The sequence below is a fragment of the Aphelocoma coerulescens genome, chromosome 12 (genome assembly GCF_041296385.1).
Source record: "Aphelocoma coerulescens isolate FSJ_1873_10779 chromosome 12, UR_Acoe_1.0, whole genome shotgun sequence".
Taxonomy (NCBI): Eukaryota; Metazoa; Chordata; class Aves; order Passeriformes; family Corvidae; genus Aphelocoma; species Aphelocoma coerulescens.
Genome location: NC_091026.1, coordinates 17,789,751 through 17,809,351, shown reverse-complemented (window position 1 = coordinate 17,809,351; position 19,601 = coordinate 17,789,751). Strand labels below are relative to the sequence as shown.

Here is a 19,601-nt window from a genome sequence, read left to right as displayed (position 1 = left end):
GAGAGTGTCATCGGCAGTCACAGAGGCAAAATGTGACCCTTTAGGGTCATAAGAAATTAGCACTCTCCTCTCCTCTCTCCTCCAGCTCTTCTGAGAAAATCTGTGCCTAGATACAGACATTTATTGTAGGGATTTTTCAGGATTAACATTTTTGGTGGGCTCATCATTAAAATAGAGAGAAAATGCTCGGAGTGGGCATACCAATGAATTTTTAGATTCCAAGCTCTCCCAAATGGTCATTATCTTGCTTTCTATTTAAAGAGGAATAAATTAAATTGCAAGAGATGGTGCAACTGGTTTGCAGATCTTATCTAATTTGGACTAGCAGTGTGCATTTTCCATCTGTACAACATAATCATTAATTTTTTGTGTTTCTTGGTTGTCACTGTGCAGACTACTTTTTATGGGTGAACTCTGCCCTTTCTTACTGTTAGATTTTTATTTCTTTAAAGGAGTGTGTCTTTATAGATTTTTCTTTTAGGATGAAGTATATATAAAATTATTCATCATACTAAATGGGCTTGCAATGAAATCTATGTGATTCATGGTCTTTGATCCTGCTATCACTTAGGTGGGTGTTTAACTTTACTACTGTGCAGAGTCCCAATGGGGAGAATCTTAATTTAAAAAATACTATTCTAAAAATAATGTGAGGGGTTTTGCACATGTCCATGTTGGATTGTGAGGAACACCTCCCTGTAAAACCAGGCATGTAAAATAAATGGGCTGTAGAGAAGATGGGAAGACAGAGAAATTATAATACCCCAAGTCTGGAAAAGTTCATTGTTGCACTGTCTCTATCCATGGTCAGTCTACACAGTAGCCCCCCCTTCATTGTGTGAATGCAGAAAATGTTCTGTCTTAAAACTTGGGTTTTTAGAAAGATTTAGTGTGGTCAGCACTGCCAAGCCAAACTGAGCACAAAAGTTATTTTGCTCAGTAAGGCAGCCCCAAAGACACGATGGGTCTGCGGTGTGACCTGTGTATGTGTAGAGAAGGGCTGCCAGCAGTGTGTGTGAGCATGCAAGGGTTTTGTGTCCTCAAAGTGGGAGTTCTAGAGAGATTTAGTGTTTTGGTCAGCACTGCCAAGCCAAACGGAGAACGAAGGTTATTTTGCTCAGTAAGATATCCCCAGAGACGCGCTGGGTCTGCGGTGTGACCTGTGTATGTGCAAAGAAGGGGTTGCCATTAGCGGGGCCGTGCAGGGTGGTGGCATCAGGTACGCTGTGTGCCCCAGCGCCTCGTGGCCGTGGGCTGTTGTAAAGGTCTAAGGAAGAAGATCAGCGATTCCCTTCAGCTATGCCCCACAGGAAGGGCACTGACGGGATGATGCGAGCGCCTGTGCCCCTTTGGGGAGCCACCCATGCGCTCCAATGGTCCCTCGGCCATGTCTATCGCTGTCACCACTCTGCACCTTGCCCGTCTGTCCGTCCTTCCCGTCGCACCTTGTCCCTCCCCTGTCCCTTGTCCAAGCCGGAGTCCCGCTCACCCCCTCCCGCGTCCCTCCTCGCAGCGTCCCTTGTCCCCTCCCCGCGCCCCGTCCCGCCCCTCGCCCCCCCGCCTGCCCGGGGAGATGGCGCTCAGCCCCCCCGAGCGGGACGCGCCGGGGCTGCCGCTGCACTCGCCATGGACCTTCTGGCTGGACAAGTGAGTGGGGCCGGGGGGGCGGCGGGAGATGGGGAAACCCCCCAAGTCCGTCTAGGAAGGGATGCGCATCTCTGGGATTATCGGTTCGCTCGTCCAACAGATTGGATGCGGGAAGTTAATCCTGGACTGCATATGGGAAACGTGCTGGTGCGGGGGACTGTCCCGGTGCCTGTCCCCGTCGAAGGAATCGGGAGCGGTTCTGGGAGCCGCGTAGTGAAACTGGTTTGGAAACGCTTTCTGTTTTGTAGTTCAGCGGACACACATGGGTCCAGGCACCGTCGGTGCAGGTTTGAGCTCTAAATTTAGAGATGACGCTCGCCAGCCCCGGGAATAGAAGGGTAAAGGCTGTGCTTCGCTGCTGTGGTTTGTGCATCCCTGCTGCCCCAGATGGAGCCGGTCCCACTGACTGTGACATGCCCGATCTTACAACTCTTTAATATCAGGTTTGGCTCTCGTAGGTGATCAGTTCTTAAAATCCAAAGTGCTATGTTTTGAGGGATTAGCTGAATTTTTTTATTATGTGCAGGTTAATATTACGTTTCATGTGCTTGGAGTTTGAGCCTCTAATGCCGTGAAAAGAGGCTGCCAAGGGAGCTCACCCCTGTTGTGCACACAGTGAGGCATAGGGAAGAAGTGCCAAAGCCAAAACTGAAAAAGAAAGTTTCGAACCAGCATTTGATGTTGTTTTCCTAGCATGTATTTTCTAGCGTCTTGTTTTTTAATCTACAGCTTCCTTTTCTCAAATTTTGGGTGTATTTCTTCTCCTCTCTCCCCACTCCAGAGGGAAAGTTTATCAGCCTTTCTGCCACTGAACATACTGCCCCATGCTATTGGTAAAATTATCCTCTTTAGTTATTCTTCTGGTAGCTTTTCAACTCGTGACAGAGAAATCACAAGCAGCTGTTGAAAACGCACAAATATTCTCATGTCCTGTAAACCAAATCTAATAAATAAACCCACCAATTATTTCTGATTAATCCTTTTGCAGTCATGATGCAGTTATGGTCAGGTTCAGGATCTGAGTTGTATTTTTGCTTAGTTTTTAAAAAGAATAATTTGAACTGGTGTTTAATCAAGTCACCAACCAGGTCTGTTTGTTTACACAAGCCATGTGGAGATAAGCATGTCTATTTTTATAATCAGCATTGGAAGCTAAAATCTATTTTGAGTTCCCGAGTCCTATCATTTTTTTTTAAGGCTTGATTTCACAATGTTTTAGACTCTTAAAATACAGTTATTCTATAGATTATTTTTTTGTCTTTTCAGATGACATGTAAATGCATTTAATTTGTATTGTTATTTCTTAACTTATAAAGCCGAGACTGTATATTTACAAAAACAAAAAAAGTGGGACCATATATACACACAAAACTGTGTATTTTGTTTACCAGCAACAGAGATAGAATAATGACAGGGAACAAGAATGACAGCAAACAAGACATGTTTTTATACACTTAAGAATTCATTTAAGGCATTAAAAAGCACACAAGAGATGGAACCGTGATCTTAATTTACTGCTGTGTGTGGAGGTTCACGTCTCTCTGCAGAGCCCCGCAGAAGTGGCTGGGACATTATTGGTACATCCACAGAGATTTGATGGAAGCCTAAGCTTGTATCGGATGGACTTTCCATAGCAGATAACTGTGGGTGCTTTTTTAGCCTACTTCAGTAGCACCTAGTGTGGAGCAGTGCTGTTTCCTCAGGAGATGGTATTGATTTTTGACTGCTGCTACATTTTACCCTGTACTTGCAGAGAAAAGCAGGAAGAAGTGATGCTTAAGGATAAATAGATGTTGAGATGGATATGTAGTTATCTTTTTCTATTAAATTACTGTGAGAGAGATCCATGACATACAATTTTAAGATCTCTAAAACGTATCTTTTCATTAAGTCACGCTGTTAAAATAAATATCCATCAGCTAAGTGGCACTTTCTGTAGCAACTAGTGATGTGCTACCCTTGGGGTTCACGACCTTGCTTTTATCATAGCAGCACTGGACACTGCTTTAGAAGTAAATGCCTTTTTTTATCTACATCAGCACTTGTTTCTGTGAATGCCTTGGCACAGGCTGAACATCTGGAGGCTGGCATCCTGTGACCAGGTCCTGGTTCATTGCCATCATCCCACATGTGTCACAGGGCATCTGCATTTCCCGTTAGTGCTAAGCCTTTCTTGGTATCCGTGTCTGAAATAGCAACCATCTGATAGTGCTCTCTGCTATCTTACCCTGTAAATGCCTTAGGAAAATGAGCGTGATGAAAGCTTTGGGAGAATATTATTCACCAGTTTGACAAATAAGATCCTATCTGTGATCTTCAAATGCTCGCAGGTCAGCAGTTTCAAAGAAGGTGCAGAGAAGCTCGCAGGTGTTTTCCTCTTAAGACAAATGAGATTTCCTTTTTGATTGTTAAAATGTTCCAAGGCCACATGCTAAAAGTTTGGAAAACAGGAATTTAGATCTGCTGTTTATTTTGTCCATTCTATAGATTTCCAAGTTCATACCCACATGTCTCATTGGTAGGATTTTTGCCTGCAGTGATGTTAGGGAGCAGGGGGAGTTTCAGCAAGGCTTGCAGGTGCATTTGGTGCCACCTTGGGAAGCTGATTCATGCTGATGGCTCTTTACGCTTGTATTTATCTTGATAAGAGTCCTGTTCTGCTTGTAGTGGCTCCTGGCTCTGAAATGAAAGGTTGCCCTCTTAGACTTTGCTACATTGTGTAGTCTTTCAGTTATTTTTTACAACAAAGTGTCAATATGCATCACTGAATATAAAAAATGAAACATGAGCATTACCACTCTGGTCACTATATTGTGTAGCACATTCAACACAGGGATTCCACAAAAGGAAAAGTCAAGTGACATCACCATCAAGGACTGGGATGTCATGGATAACAAGCCACATTATGCACTTGAAACCATCCCTTAACGGGATTTGGGGCTGTGGATCTGGGCGTGATACTTGTGTAAATACAAAGCTGTGAAGATGATTATACTTTTTGATGTACATGTGGACATGATGCTGATACATTACTTTGTAAACCTTGCAAATCCCAGCTCTCACTTAGCCTGGGCGACACAATTCCATGTCATTGTGGTTTAAGCCCAGGCAAAACCCGAACACCACATGGGTGCTCGTTCACTCCCCCAACAGCGGGATCGGGGAGAGAATTGGAAGGGTAAAAGCTGGAAAAGTCGTGGGCTGAGATAATGACAGTTTAATAGGGAAAGCAAAAGCTGCACATGCAGGCAAAGCAAAACAAGGAATTAATTCACTGCTTCCCATGGGCAGGCAAGTGTTCAGCCACCTCCAGGAGAGCAGGGCCTCATCCTGCATGATGGTGACTTGGGAAGACAACCACCATCACTCCAAATATCCCTTCTTCCCCCCACTTTATATACTGAGCAGAGTGTAAGATGGTCTGGAATATCCCTTGGGTCAGTTGGGGTCAGCTGTCCTGGCTGTGTCTCCTCCCCGTTTCCCATCACTTTGCAGGATCATGGCCTGCTTGCCCTGTTTTCTTGCCTGACTTCGAACAATGCCCTTTAGATAATTCTCTTGCAGGAATAGTTTAACTCTTCAGTATCTTTGTGAGGGGAAGTATGTGCTTATAAACGTTGTCAAATAAGCAGTGTTATTTGTCTACTCCAGCAAAGACAAAATATTCTTACATAAGGTATTATCCTTATGTGCTGATTTTTCTCTCTGTATGTTATAGATGAGTTCTATATAAAGCTTGGTAGATACATTTTGATAACTGAACCATTTTTAAGAATGTGTTAATCTTCCTAACTGAACACATCAGATATTTGAAACTAAACTTAATAATTTCCCTTCTTCCCTATAGCAGAATTTATTTATCTAGGATCATCTATTTCATCTGTTACAGCTTATGAGTAGGTGGCTTACAATGAAAAATGATGGTTAATATTATAAGAATGTTCAATCCAGTAAGTGCATTTTGACAGGCTTTGATGGCTTGAAATCAGTCTTTGTATTCAGAATGGATTACCAGATTTATTTAGTTGCCACAGCATGTTTTTGACTTTATGCTTTGAAAGTAAATATTTTGCTTATTTATACCAAAAGCAGTTGTGGCTAAGCACTTACAGGGGTATTTTCAAAACTGCTTGGCAGCTTTTAAAGCTCCCGCTAAAGCTGTGATGAGATTCCCACTGGGAAACAAAGGCCAGTGTGAACACATATGAAACAACTTCTATACTTAATTCTTTGCAGAAAAACAGAAAAGCTACAGTTCAGCATCAGAAATTAACATAAGCACAACCACCTGGAGGTTTATTCATGGATAAAACAATGGAATTTATCTTTGTATCCTTTGTTCTTTATTCATGCTGGAATAATGAAGGAGTAGTGAAGCAAGCTGGTATTAGGATTCATTTTGTGGAGATTATTCCTGTTTCCACGTTCCTGTGTGATTCACTATGAGATGCTGTACAGTGGGTCTGGCCTGATTAGGCAACTCCATTAGTCCTAAAATGCGCTATATTTTCTCCTATAAAGGTTCTGAAGATGCATTGGCATCACAGGGCATGAAAACAGGCAGACCAGGAGAACCATTGAATATTTTATGTGCAGACTCTCCATGGGAAACCCAGACGCACAACTGTAGGTGAAGTTGTGACAGAACAACTATTCCCACCCCCCGAGGATGTGTCAGTGCCAGGCTGGTGCCATGATCCAGCTCCTTCCTGTTACTGTGCTCAGGAGGATTGGCAGGGTCTGCTGAGTCCTTGGAAATTAATTGTTCACCATGACAATAACTGACAGGTCAGTAGGGCATATTGGGTTAATTTATTGTTGACGGCAGTAAAATTACCTGAATGGGAAGAATCCTGTAATGGCTTCATTTTGAGGGTCAATATTTGCAGGGTCTTGTTTTGTAGTACCATGTGTACTGAGGTTTTTATTAAAATGCACAACCGTCTAACTACTCATACCTTATAGTGCAAGTTTTTACTGAAGAGTTACAGAAATAGGAGTTTATACAGATTCCTTCACTTGAAAATCATCTGTCATTTCTGCTAACCTAATTTAAACTTCACTTAAACTGTGTACTCAACAAAAAAACCCCAAAAATCCCAATTTCATGAGTTTTAAGGCACAAAAGTCCTGAGTGGTCATCTGCGTGGAGCTGTTGAGTTTCTGGGTGACTATCACAGAAACACCACAGTTTAGATTTGTCAGGAGTCTGGAATTTTGCAGGAAATTCAAGGCTTTTTTTTTCTGTCTGTCTGATTAAAATATTGTCTCTGCCTTATAATCATGCATGAAACCAAATTTGTGTAGGTGTAAATTCCAGAGCAAATTATCCTGAACTTTTAAATTGATGCATCATCATTTTCTCAATTACACTTTTTAGTAGAGTTTCAGGTTTTTTGACTGTTTGTTTTTCAGACACAAACATTTTAGTGTTCATGCTCATATCCATAAATGACTGACACTTTCCAGAGCTGAGTGAAAGGCTGAAATAACACTGTGATCTGGTGGGCCTGGAGCACTTACCAGGCAGGTTACTAGGAATAAATGGTCACTCACCATAACTTTTAAAATAGGTAATTTGCTGGTTTGGTGCTTTCTGCCAGCTATCACAGTTTCTCTGGACAATGTTATTTGCAGCTATCAAAACGGGCCATTTTGTAACCTCTGAGTGGAATATTCTGTCTACCTGTCTTAGCTGCTCTTCAAATGGCATTAAATTTGCTAAATGGCTGCCATGATGATCTAGGTAACCTGTGAAGGCTATGGCTAGACAATACATTTTCATCTTTTATTTGAGTAGACCTTACTATCAAAGCAACTCAGTGGCAGTATCAGCACGAGGATATTGAGTGATGATAATATATGTTGTACAACATATGTAATGCCAGATGCCTTGGTCACTGCTAAGCCACCAGTGGCAGAAATAGTGCAGAAGAGAAGTAATTTCTTGGGCAGTGGGGTGAAACAACAAGAGGCAAAATTTACCTCAGGTTTTGCCTGTCTGTGTTCTTTTCTACGTGGAACAAAGTGTTAGTAGAGAGGTGCTAGTTTGGTCAGCAAGAAAAAAACAAGGGGTAGTTTGTTGTGAATCCGATGCTCTCTACTAACAAATAGTTAAATCACTTGATAAGTTTTAAAGTCTGTTTTAACTGATTACCTTTTTTTGTGCCTTCAAAAGCAATGTTACTGGCTCTGTTTCTGTTAAATTCTGTGACTTTCTCTTTTTGCTCTTAAATGCTGAATGTAAAGTGTAAGTAAAAAAGGCCCAAACACACACACACAAAACCCCAGACCCCCAAACCTTACTACAATTCCTTTTATCACATTGATGACAGATTTTTTTTGTTTCAAGTTATCATTTTTTTCATGGGACTTCTCATAGTTCATGAGCCACTGTATTACAAGCTGTGCCATGGTGATTTCTTGGGTTTTTTGTTTGTTTCCTGCCAATTCCACCATTGTAATGTGCTCTCAGGTCTGGTAATTAACAGGCAAATAGTAAAGTAGATGTTAGTTTGCCTGTTTTATACTGAAAAAGTTGGGAGGTATTTTTCTGCTGGTTTTGTAAGTAGTTTTAAAGCAGCTTATTTTAATAGGAGCCTTGAAAAAACCTTAGAGCTATTATTAGACTTTTAAACATGTGATGCTGTTTCAGTAGTTTTGCATATTAAATTTCTTCCTTTACATGATTATCTAGGGTTTGCCCAGAGCTTCAATTATATCTATAACAACTGAGAGTAACTTCAGTGTTTCCCTGGATGTATTTCATGCTGATCAGATGTATCAGGGAGGGATGCTGAGATCTGGTTTGCTTTTATCCTTTCTTCAGCTGAAACCCGAGCAACAGCTGCGTTTTCTTCTGTTTCCTTAAACCTGCTCTCTTGCGTCTGTTTCCAGATTTAGTAATTTTACACATTTTTGTTTCCTCTTCTGAGACACAATGGGAGGTTGCTTTTGTCTTTGATCTTCGTTTTTCTTTAGAAATCCTACTTCAGCTTCTGAAGGCAAAAAAAAAAAAAAAATGTTTCCAGTTCTAAGAAATTGAATGTGCCTTAGCAATTTTGACCTCATTCCCCCAAAATTGTGCCTGTGGGATTGTGTGCTGGGAATTGTAAGGTGGGTGTTACGATGCACTGTTAGCGCAGTGACAGGAACGCAGGGATGTCTGGGGATGTGGATGCACTGTCCCATGTCTCATGCACTGAAGAGTCATGAAAAAGATTTTAAATAGAACCATTTAGGTTGGAAAAGACCTTTCAGATGATGGGATGCAGCTGGTGCTGCGTGTGCACCTAAAGAATCACAGAATATCCTGAGTTGGAAGGGACCCACGAGGATCAAGTCCAACTCCTGGCCCTGCACAGGACCATCCCCAAGGGTCATGCCCTGTGCTTGAGGGCATTCTCCAAGTGCTTCTGGAGCTCTGACAGCCATGGGACTGTGACCATTCCCTGGGGAGCCTGTTTAGTGCCTGACCATCCTCTGGGGAAAGAACCTTTTCCTGATATCCAAGCCTAAACCTGACACAGCTCCAGCCATTCCCTTGGGTCCTTGTCAGTGGTCACCACAGAGTTCAGTGCCTGTCCCTTCACTTCCCCTCGTGAGGAACTTGTAGACTGCAGTGACGTCTCCCCTCAGTCTCCTCCAGGCTGGACACTCAAGTGACCTCCACCACTCCTCTTATGGCTTCCCCTGGAGGCCCTTGAGGAGAGGAGCAGCCACGGGTGGGAGCTGGTGATGGCCAGTATGAGTGAGCTACAGAAGCTGAACCACACCTGGTGTACCAGAGTGTCTGGCAGTGAGACCAACCCAAGGATCTCTTGGCTTTATAGAGCGTGCCGGTGGTGGAAGAACTGCCTGGAGTCATGGAGGTTCCCTGGGTGTGCTGGGTGACATAGCACATGGCGGTAGAGCTGCCCTGTGGGCCTTGTGTTTCTCCTCAGCCCATGTGCGTGTCCCACCCCTCGGGGGTAGCGAGCAGCCCGTGGCGGCGTGGCCGGCCTGCTGAGGGCGGGGCGGGGCTGAGGGGAGCTGCCGCCGCGCGCGCCCCGCCGTTCCCGCCTCACCGCCGGCTGTGCGCCTGCGCCACCTAGCGGCCCGCGCTGAGGGCCCGGCGAGGCTGGCGGCACGAACTGCGGATGAGCTTCCTTTTCAAAGTGTGAAGCACCGGGAGCGCCTTAAAACGCTGAAAACGGGGGCTGCGGTGTATTAAATGCAATTTAAAATAATTCCGGCGTAGCATTATGCCGTCCCCTTGTTGTAGCACCTCACCTGTGAACAGCAGGGCTCTGAGGGTGTGTAGTAGCTCTGAGAGCAGTGCTGTGCTGCTTGGCTAAAACTCCTAATAATTCTGTTTAATTTTACAAATTACCTGGCAAATATTAATTTATTTGCAAGTATAACAGAGCTTGAACTCCTATCTTTAAATGATTCGTGATAATTTGGAGTTGGACTTCCCCTTTGACATGTGAACATTTCAACTTCACACTCATGTGATTCATATTCCCTCTTCATCTCCCTTCTCTCCCTCCTTGACAAAATAAATATTTTAACTAATCTGAGCTTTGTTTTCAAGGTCACTTCCTGGTACAACAGCAGCTGAATGTGCATTAAATTTGAAGAAGATTTATACAGTACAAACAGTGCAGGTAAGGCGTCTAGCTCTGCTGCAGGAGCTGCCACATGTTACTAATGTAACTTCACACCTTAAGTTTCGTTCTTCTTCGTAGGATGAGTCACACCTGTGGCTTTGCTTACCTGAGGTGTGAAACGTGAGTACTACTGGTGTTGTGTGTTTGTATTACTGAGTCAGTGTTTGAATTTCATTTGGCTTTCCAGACAAGGAAAGGAGGAGGCATATTGGATTGGGCATGGTGAATTCTTAAGCCTTCCTGAGTTTCCACTAGTATATTGAATTATTATATTTGATGTATTTTAAGGATTTTTCCATCCTTTTCTCCTTTTTTTAATACAGAAATTATTTACGCAAAGACTAAAAATTGCAGCATGTGTTTGTTTTTTTGGGTTTTTTTTGTGGGGTTTCTCTCCTTGAGTATGTATCTAAAAAAAGATTCTAGCAAACTGAATTAAAGTACTCTTAAACCGTGTGATACTTGCAGCAGTGAGAAATTCTGCATGTCTGTGTCATCTGCCATTGCCTAGTAGAGGGCATCTCTTGCAAATAAAATTGTATTTCTTTTTTAACACCACAGTTAGCATGAAGTGTAGCAAATCGGTATTTGTCTCACCTTAGAGCTAAGCTGACTAGTTCACTAAATCTGGAATTTTAGGGTAATGCCAGACCCTTCTCTTTGAGAAGCACAGCTGTAGCAATCTACTGAAGTTTTAAATAAGGCTTTTTTATGAAGGTCTGCACAACTTCTTACTTTGCATGAGATTTCCAAACCCAAAACCTTCCAAACTAAGTCCCTAGCCCAGGACAAAAAGAGCTCTCAAATGTTTCCACAGCCATCTACCAGTGTACCTCTGCTCCTTCTTCTGCAAGTAGCTTTAGGGTTTGATCACACAACCAGTTAAGAGTAAGATCATAGTTGAAATGGGTGTTTCATGCCAAGTTTTTATATTTTTAGTAGTCTTCCATTTCTTCTTGTGGCTGTATAAAGGTAATGGCTGTTAGGCAGAGTTGCCAAGGGCCACAACATTTTATCACATAATGTTGCAATCGTTGTTTCTAAAGTTGTGCTAGTGATGAAGTATTAGATAATATTTAATGTATTAGATAATACTTAAATATTATGTCTAGATAATACTTCATGAGTTGCACTAATGATTAATATTGCATCACCACAGGTTGATGCATCTTAAGTCTTTAAAAATCTTTGTTCCCAACTGTTGCATAAAGAGAGAAGAGATTGGGATCTTTTCAGTCATCTCTCCCTGTTGCTCACTACTGCTTTTGGGTGCCTTTTTATCCACCCCAAACCTGCATGACAGCTTCTGCTTTTACCAGCAGAAACACTGGGAAGTCATCCAATGGTTCCTGGTAACTTGGATCTTTGAATTTCTCCCCAATTCCTGTATTGACATGTGCATCTCAGGTTTTTTGCATCTGGTTGAACCCTTTCACTCAGACGAACTAGTTAGGTCGCTGGTTAGACATTTAGTTCACCAGAATTATTGTTTGTGGTGTTTTTGTAACTCAGGATAATCATAATGAAGCTTAGGCTAGTCTTAAGTGAAGCAAGGTGGATATTTGATATAAATATATTTTTTTAATATGCTAAGGAAGTTTTATGTACTGGTTTGTTCTGACATACTCAGTGTGACTCTGGTTTTGATGATTTTTTCCCTCTGTATTCAAAAGGATAATCCGCATTTCAACTGCTTCCCTTTTTTCCACCTTCACTTATGCATGATTGGCATGTAAAAAAAAATAAAAGTAGAAATGAACTTGTAAGAAGTTCTTTTCAGAGCATTCTATTATAACGTAGAAGGTGCCAGTTCTCCGGAGAAGGAAGCATAATTGTTCCCAAGAAAATGAGCAAGGAAATAAATCTGCATGAAACACTCTCTTGTGTTAATGCAACTAATATTTTTCCTTTTCAAGGATTTCTGGAGTGTCTACAACAACATTGCTCCTGTGACAAATTTGCCTCTGAAATGTAGCTACCATTTAATGCGGGGAGAAAGGCGCCCGCTTTGGTACGTATGTTGTCATCAGTCATTTCTGGGAATGGGCAGTGAATAACCTGAAGGGGTGAAAGGTGTGGGGACAGGAGTGTCTTGTTTCTGTTGGCTGCAAACACCTGGACTCAAGAGACCGATGAAAGAAATACCCTGAGGTTCTTGTTCAGTTTAAAAGTGACTTGTACCAAAGAGTCTTTATTAAAAACACAGACTGTAATTTCATTGTCCACCTCTGGATGTAAATGTACGAAAATAGATTATGAAATAGGAGCTAAGAAATTAGAATATAACTCTGAATTACAATTCAGGAGTACACAGAATAAGTTACTTCTATTTGAATTTTTTTAGCTTGCACATTATTTCCTTCTACTGAAGCTGGTGAAATAATGATGCAAACAACTGATGGTCCTTAACCCTTTTTCACCTGTGCAAAAGTACAGGTGAAGTACATGCTTCACATGCCTACACATGCCCATGCACCTTGGATTAAAAGTAATTTAAGAAATTATGAGGTGATTCATTGCAGCAAATTCCTACTTGATTGTAGAATAGTAATGGAATAAAGTATACATAATTGATGTTTTCCTTTCAGAAATCAAACTTGGCATCTCTTCTTTCTGTTGCAGTTCTGTCACATCTCAGAGAACCCCAGCACTTTCTGAAGAGTTTTATTCTTTTTGGCATCATTTGCATAGATTGTGATTGCATTAGGGTTCTTTAACTGAATCGTAGTTGTCTAACTTTGTGGTGACTTACTACAGGAGATTTCTGCCCTGATCTACTGGATGTAAATTTCTAAAGTGAATGCATCTGAATGTCATGTTACTTTTCTGAAAGTACTGTGACTGGTCAGGATAGCTAAAGTGGGTATGAAATAACATTGGTGTCTGTATAAATCAACTGGGCCATCATGTGCAGGTTTTAATATCTTTGTAGGGATGAATGAGAACATTTGGGGTTTTGATTTTTTGCTTTTGTTTTTCCTATTTTTAGTTTTCCTGTGTTAAGTGATTATTAGAGGTGTAAAATGCAAAGATTGTTTCTGAAAATTAAACACTTTTTTTAAGCCTATCAAAGTAATTTTGCATTTTAGGAAAGGGATTGCAAGAGATTGATCTCATAATCAGTAATTTGCTAACCTTTCAATAATTGCTGCCAAGAAGCTTTTCTGAGATTACCATTACAGTATACTGGCCAATTTCAGCATTTTATATTTTTTTTTTCTTTTAGAAAGAAAGACAAATCCTGAAGTAAGAGTTGAGGATGCAGATTTTGAAGATGTCCTCCCAAAGTTTCCCCCTCTTTTCCCCATCATCTGTCAGGATTGGTGGGAAACCATTGAACCTGAGGAATCTCTATAGATGTTATCCTGAGTTTAGATATTCCAAAGATGAATTTTTAGGTTATTTAATTTTGCCCTTACAGAGTTTTAACAGGAAACTAGAAGCCCTAATTTAAAGTCTTAGAATTGTGACAGAATAAACTTGAGAAGCTCACAGGTTAGTGCATTGTGCCTTTGTCATTACGGGGCAGTTTAATGGTTACGTCTGCCCTGACCCTGGGCAGCTCAAGTCTCTTTTTAATAAGGGCAATTAATTTCTAGCTGTTCTTCACACTGACATGAAGTGTGCTCATGTTCTTTTACTAAATTGAATAAACGGAAGAGTAATAAGCTGCTTCTATGAAAATATGCCAGAGGTTTTCCAAAATTAAAGGTTACCATAGTAAAATGCAAAATTGTTTTGTGGCTTGTTCCCATACAGTGTGCAGCCACTTCAAAGATGGTCTGTAGTCAGGGAAAATATAAGTATTTTCCAACACACAAAACTTAGGAAAGGGATTAGGTGTTGAGAGATACACTTCATATGAACAATGAAAGAATTATCTCTGATGTCAGAAGTCAGAGTCATGCTCCCTGGAGTTAGTAATTGCATTTCAGATGGGATTTTTCTGGGAAAATTAAACCACAAACATAAGGTTGTCTAAATGTGGATTTGAATGTTTATTTTCACTGATCTATTTCCCATAACAGGGAAGAAGAAAGCAATGCCAAAGGAGGTATATGGAAAATGAAGGTCCCTAAAGAAAGTACGGTACGTTATATTGACTCTTTACTCAGACCTTGTTTAGTAAGGGAGTTTCCTCAAACTCTATTTGATAAAGCTGTTGTAAAGCTTTTTACTTCTTGCATCACCCAACACAACAACCAAACACTACTTTAACTTCCGTAACCTTTAAAAGACAATGAGCAGAAGTTTCTTTTCCAATAATTCCGTATCTCTTGCTTTAGATAACATTTGGCAATGTATTATAAAACAAATGAAAGCTGCAGTGTTTCCATTTGGAAACATGGTAATTTATAACCACCTTTGTTCTCGAGACTGTTTGCTTATAGGCATACAAAGAAAAATAGAAAGACCTTTTCCTGATAATCTATGCTAAATTACATATTTTTTCATTTAAAAGTGTGAAAGATGAAGTCTATTCAGGCATATCTTTGAGCTCTAATGAAATAACTGTGTTTCTCTTTGCCTCCCTAATCAAATTCATGTGAGTAACTTCTGTGAACTGCCACAGAAAGGAGATTTGACCTCTTCACATATGGTGTTTATGTGTGTAAGTGTGCTCTGGATCAGGCCTTTAAACAGAAAAAGTGAAGTGTCAGAAAAATGTGACAGCCTTGCAGAAGGCATTAAATGCTGAAAGATGGTACTCAAAATTTCAGCCAAAAGTTAATTGAATTTTGCCTGTGGGCTTTTCCCTTGTATGTAAGTTGCAGCTTTCCTCCCCTGCAGTCCCAAGTGGTCACAAAAGACTGAAATTGAAATTGTCTTTTTCCTCCGATAATCCAAGGTGTGAAGATTGTCAGAAGTGACAAGTGGTTTGGAGAGCCTGAATTACTGGGCAGTGAATTTAGGGACCCCAGAGGCCTTGTTTTCAGAGGCTGAATGACAGCCCCTTTTTGATATGAAGGTACTTTTGATCTCTCAAACTATGCACCACATGGCCTCAGTCACTTCTGAAAGGTTTGCTTGAAGATGAACTTCAGTCAGCTTTCAGTGCCTTGTAAATAGCATAAATAACACCTTTATGCCTGTTTCTCATTTTTTTTGGCTTCATTCTTCATCACATGTGGGCACAGCTTCTCCTTGGCTAAGATGAACCATCTTGTACAGACCCAACAATTAATTATATAACACAGTATGCACTTACAATAAATACTCTTTTTTTGTCTAGACAACCTCAGAAAGAGAAGACACTCAAAACTGACCTAGCAAACCTGACTTTAAAATTAAAAAATAATAATGCAAATGTAACTTTTTTTCTGCCTCCTTAGGCTGCAGTTTGGAAAGAGCTACTGCTAGCAGCTATTGGAGAGCAGTTTACAGATTGTTGTGCAGCAGGTAATGATTAAGACATTTCTTCATAATTTCTTTTCACCATATTTGCTTCATCTCTACGCATGAATATCTGATTAGAGTGGCTGTTACAGTGACAGTGAATATCCTGTTAGGAATTGTCTTTCACTGGGTATCATTCCATAAAAAAGAATGGCATTTCGCAAGTTCACAGAGCAGTTCAGCAATAACTTTTCAAATGGTCTCTCTCACACCCTTTATACACTGATAGGGTTGTCTTGGGGTCACTTTAAGCAAATATGTGATATTCTGCTGTCCAAAGAGGCCCCTTGGCCATGTGCTTGTGACACCACCTTTGTGTACTGTTTGTGACCCTTTCCTTGGGATGCACAGAGCAGCTGTGCCATGGAGCTCACAGCTGGAGGCAGCCACTGCCCCCAGCTGTGGCATAGCCTCTGAGCTCTCCACAAAGCTGAATCCTGAGAACTTCACACCAAAAAGGGCTTCTCCAGCCTAGCACCAAGTTACCAACACTGGCAGCAGCAGCAGCCTGACTTGGGCTTTATTAATTTCATTAATTTTGTTTTCTTTTTTTTTTTTCTGTTGCTTGACAAAATGTAAAGGAAAAAGAGAGGAAAGTCTGGAAAAGCTGGTGCCTGATCTCCACCAATTACTGTTCCTGGGGTTTTAGTTGTTTCACCTTCATCCTCCCATTTCTGCTTGTAGACATCACTGTAGGTGTAAATTATCTTTAGTAGTTCATATTGCTGACCTTACTGGGAGTCTTGTGATTCCCTTCTAATCAAGTATTAGAGTGCTAATAGCAAAGATGAATAGTCCTATAGCACTTCATAAAAAGCACCATGAGGTAATATTTCTAATAGCTTCTAAAAACAGAGTTTCTTTCTGGTAACTACTTTGTTTGGTTTGAACATTGGTATTTTCCTCACTGGAGATTGCTCTTTTTTTCACATCTTCATTTTTTTTCCAGCTTTTGGGCACTGTTTCATAATACATAAGTAGCAAATTAGACATGTCTCACTTTCAAAGTATTCCTTAATGGTTCTTCCCCTTCTATGCAGATGATGAAGTAATAGGGGTTAGTGTCAGTGTTCGTGACCGTGAAGATGTTGTGCAAGTCTGGAACATGAATTCCTCTTCAGCAAATGAAGCAAAAGTTTTAGAAAAGATTCATGAACTTCTCCCACACACATCTTTTAAAACGGTCTTTTATAAATGTAAGTATTTTGTACTGTTAATTTCCACCTTCCTTAGAAAAACAAGATGCTGGTAGAGTATTTCTATGGGAATATCCTGCCTGATTTATCATTAATTACTTAGGAACGTAGCATCTGTCATTGCATTAAAATTATGTCCCTTCAATGTAGAAGTTAGCTGTCATTCAAAAGATATTTTTAATTTCATTGTAGAATCTGTTTTGTTTCATGTTTAATAGGCCTGATTCACAAAACAAATGAAACAAATCTCTTGATGACTCTTAAAGCTACATGCTGTCCAATTTAAGCATTCATTTAGAGGAACCATTTACAATCAGGATTTTAAGAGATCTCATATTTTAGGCTCCCTATAAATGTATTATCAGAATAGTGTATTCTGAAAGATCCCTTGTTGGCACATTGTGTTCTCCCTTGACTGATTTATACATTTTTATCTTCTCTTTTTTTAATCTTTTCAGCTCCTTAACAGAGTTTACATGTTCTGCTATTTCTTTTTTTTTCCTTCTCTTTTCCCTAGCCCACAGAGAGCATCGTGCTTTTGAAGGCTGACATGGAAAGCATTGAGTGCATTGTATGCCAACATCATTTCTTGTTATTTGGTGTTTTGAGCTGGTCTGGACAAGAAGGAGGATGGTGGAAGCCCTGCAGAAGTGCTACATGGGATTGGCCCTTTTGAGTTTCTGACATTTCAAACTGGCCTATTGCTACTGAAAATGAAAAAAAAACCAAACAGTTGCCTTGACCCCTAAATACATGATTCATTACTTCGTGTTGAGTTGGTGTTTTTAATTCTTTGTTGTTTTTTTTAAAAATATTTTGGCCACTTGTTTTTTCAACCTGATTATATTTGTTCCAATTTCATTAAGACAGTAGACCTTCTTTTCTTCTCTGCTGTACTTGGTGAAAAGCAAACATGCTCAGAGATGCTATGCTGCTTTTCCAAGATGTGCTGTACATAGAGGAATCCTGGCTTGGGGAAATGTGTTTTCAATTTCCACTTTGAAACATTCCTATAATGTTAAAATGTACTCACTGGTTTTGTCCCAAGAGAGAAAGAAATTGCACTGCATTTATTTTAATGTTCAGTGTAATCTGGTCTTGCACTGACAACAGCACATACTGTAAATGTAAACAGAAAAGGGTACCTTAAATGAGCAATTAAAGAAAACACACTTATATTGGGACTAACCCTGTGTAGGATGATGTTAATGTCTTTTAATTGTATTGATTTCAGAAGAGCCCTTGTTCAGGTTAGAATCAGAAATTTCTCAGTAGAATACCCTGCAACCTCCACCCCTCTTATTTAAGGGTGATGGGGTGTTTATGGTTTTATATTGTATGCTTTCTTGTGGTACCTTTTTCTACATTCATGAAAAAATGTCATGAATAACTTCTAATGAATTGTACAAACCGGATCCATCCCTTCCACTTCCTTAAATACATCAGACCCATATCTGCACCCACTAGGTCAGTGTCAGAATTGCTGCTGGCTTCAGTGCAAAGGAAGAGACCCCATCGTCTGTAGTTTCAAACCCTCAAAACTTCCTAAGTGTTCTTTCTAAAATAAACAAAAAATACAGAAAATAAATTTGTGTTGCAGCTTGAATAGAAATATAAACAGTGTTAACCTTTAAATGTTTGTCTATATTAACTATTTGAGGTGTTTTAATATACTACCAAAGATTGATGTAGTTCCTCTTACAAGAAGCTGCAAGGTGGAGATGAACATACCCTCTGCTGAGCACTCCTTCATCCTTTAGAGGTTTTTGTCTGGCAGCTCTTCAACTTGCACTGATTTCCACATCTTTAGTATATTCAGAAGCAGCCATAAAGATCAAATACATTTAAAAATAAGTATCACACATTTGAGATTTTTTTTTTTACAACTTTATCTTGTACTTACAACTTTAACTTGTATTTATGGATGAAAACTGTGTAGTTAATGAGCATTATTAATTAAACACATTTTCTAAAATCCAAGTGTCTTGCTTCTGTAATTGCTTTCTGGGGTGAAATGTTACTGGTCCTACTTTTTCAAACCTGTGTATTTTACATTAAAACTTACTCTCTTAAAAGCTCTCTGTTTTGTTCTTAGACTAAATTTTTTTTCAGTGAAGAAGTGTGAAGTACCGGTGGATACTTGCAGGTGGGATGTACCTGGACAGCCTCCAGGCCTGTGTGATGGAGGGGAAAAGTGACCTCAGAGAAGTGAGGGTTAGAATACAGTGAGGAGAAATGTTTTCAACTGCTTGATGAGCAAGATTTCTCACTTGAAATATTTCCGTTTTTGGAGGAAATGTAAGTGGAATACTAATGGAGAATTAATCATGCGCCTCTCCCTTTGCTTCCTTTTACTTTTGGAAACAAGCCACAGCCTCTTATTTCTCTCCAGGTTTGTTTTCAGGATGGATGTTGATTCCGGTAGAGTTGGAGCTGCTGGCAGAAGGGGCTGATCTGGTTGATGTTACTGGAACTTGCTAGTTTAAGGTATTACTTTATTCATCCAACTGAAGGCAAATATTTTTATGTTGTTGTCTTGTGTGCCTCTTTAATGTTAAAGACCTCTCTGCTTCAATGTTGGGTAAAGACTTAAGAGACATTATTCTAGCTGTAGGGTAGGGTAGCTACATGCTGACTATCAAGGTCCATATTGCAAATTGTAAATTTTTCACTCTCCTAAGTTCCTAGTCTATAAAATCAGGGATTTCAT

General features: G+C 40.3%; 1 protein-coding gene across 5 annotated transcripts; it reads left to right on the top strand.

Annotated features, from left to right (window-relative positions):
• Positions 1-1,561: 1,561 nt before the first annotated feature.
• Positions 1,562-18,949, top strand: EIF4E3 (eukaryotic translation initiation factor 4E family member 3). Of its 5 annotated transcripts, none has more exons than XM_069028113.1 (8): positions 1,562-1,647; positions 10,223-10,295; positions 10,377-10,409; positions 12,215-12,309; positions 14,327-14,387; positions 15,632-15,698; positions 16,736-16,891; positions 17,409-18,949. In XM_069028113.1, exons 1-8 carry the CDS (start codon positions 1,574-1,576, stop codon positions 17,438-17,440), a joined length of 591 nt encoding a protein of 196 aa, XP_068884214.1. In that variant the 5' UTR covers positions 1,562-1,573; the 3' UTR covers positions 17,441-18,949. The 5 variants fall into 5 exon arrangements, with proteins under 5 accessions (XP_068884214.1, XP_068884213.1, XP_068884210.1 ...); XM_069028112.1 differs by lacking the exon at positions 10,377-10,409 and adding an exon at positions 1,896-1,934; XM_069028109.1 differs by lacking the exon at positions 10,377-10,409.
• The last annotated feature ends 652 nt before the right edge of the window (positions 18,950-19,601 follow it).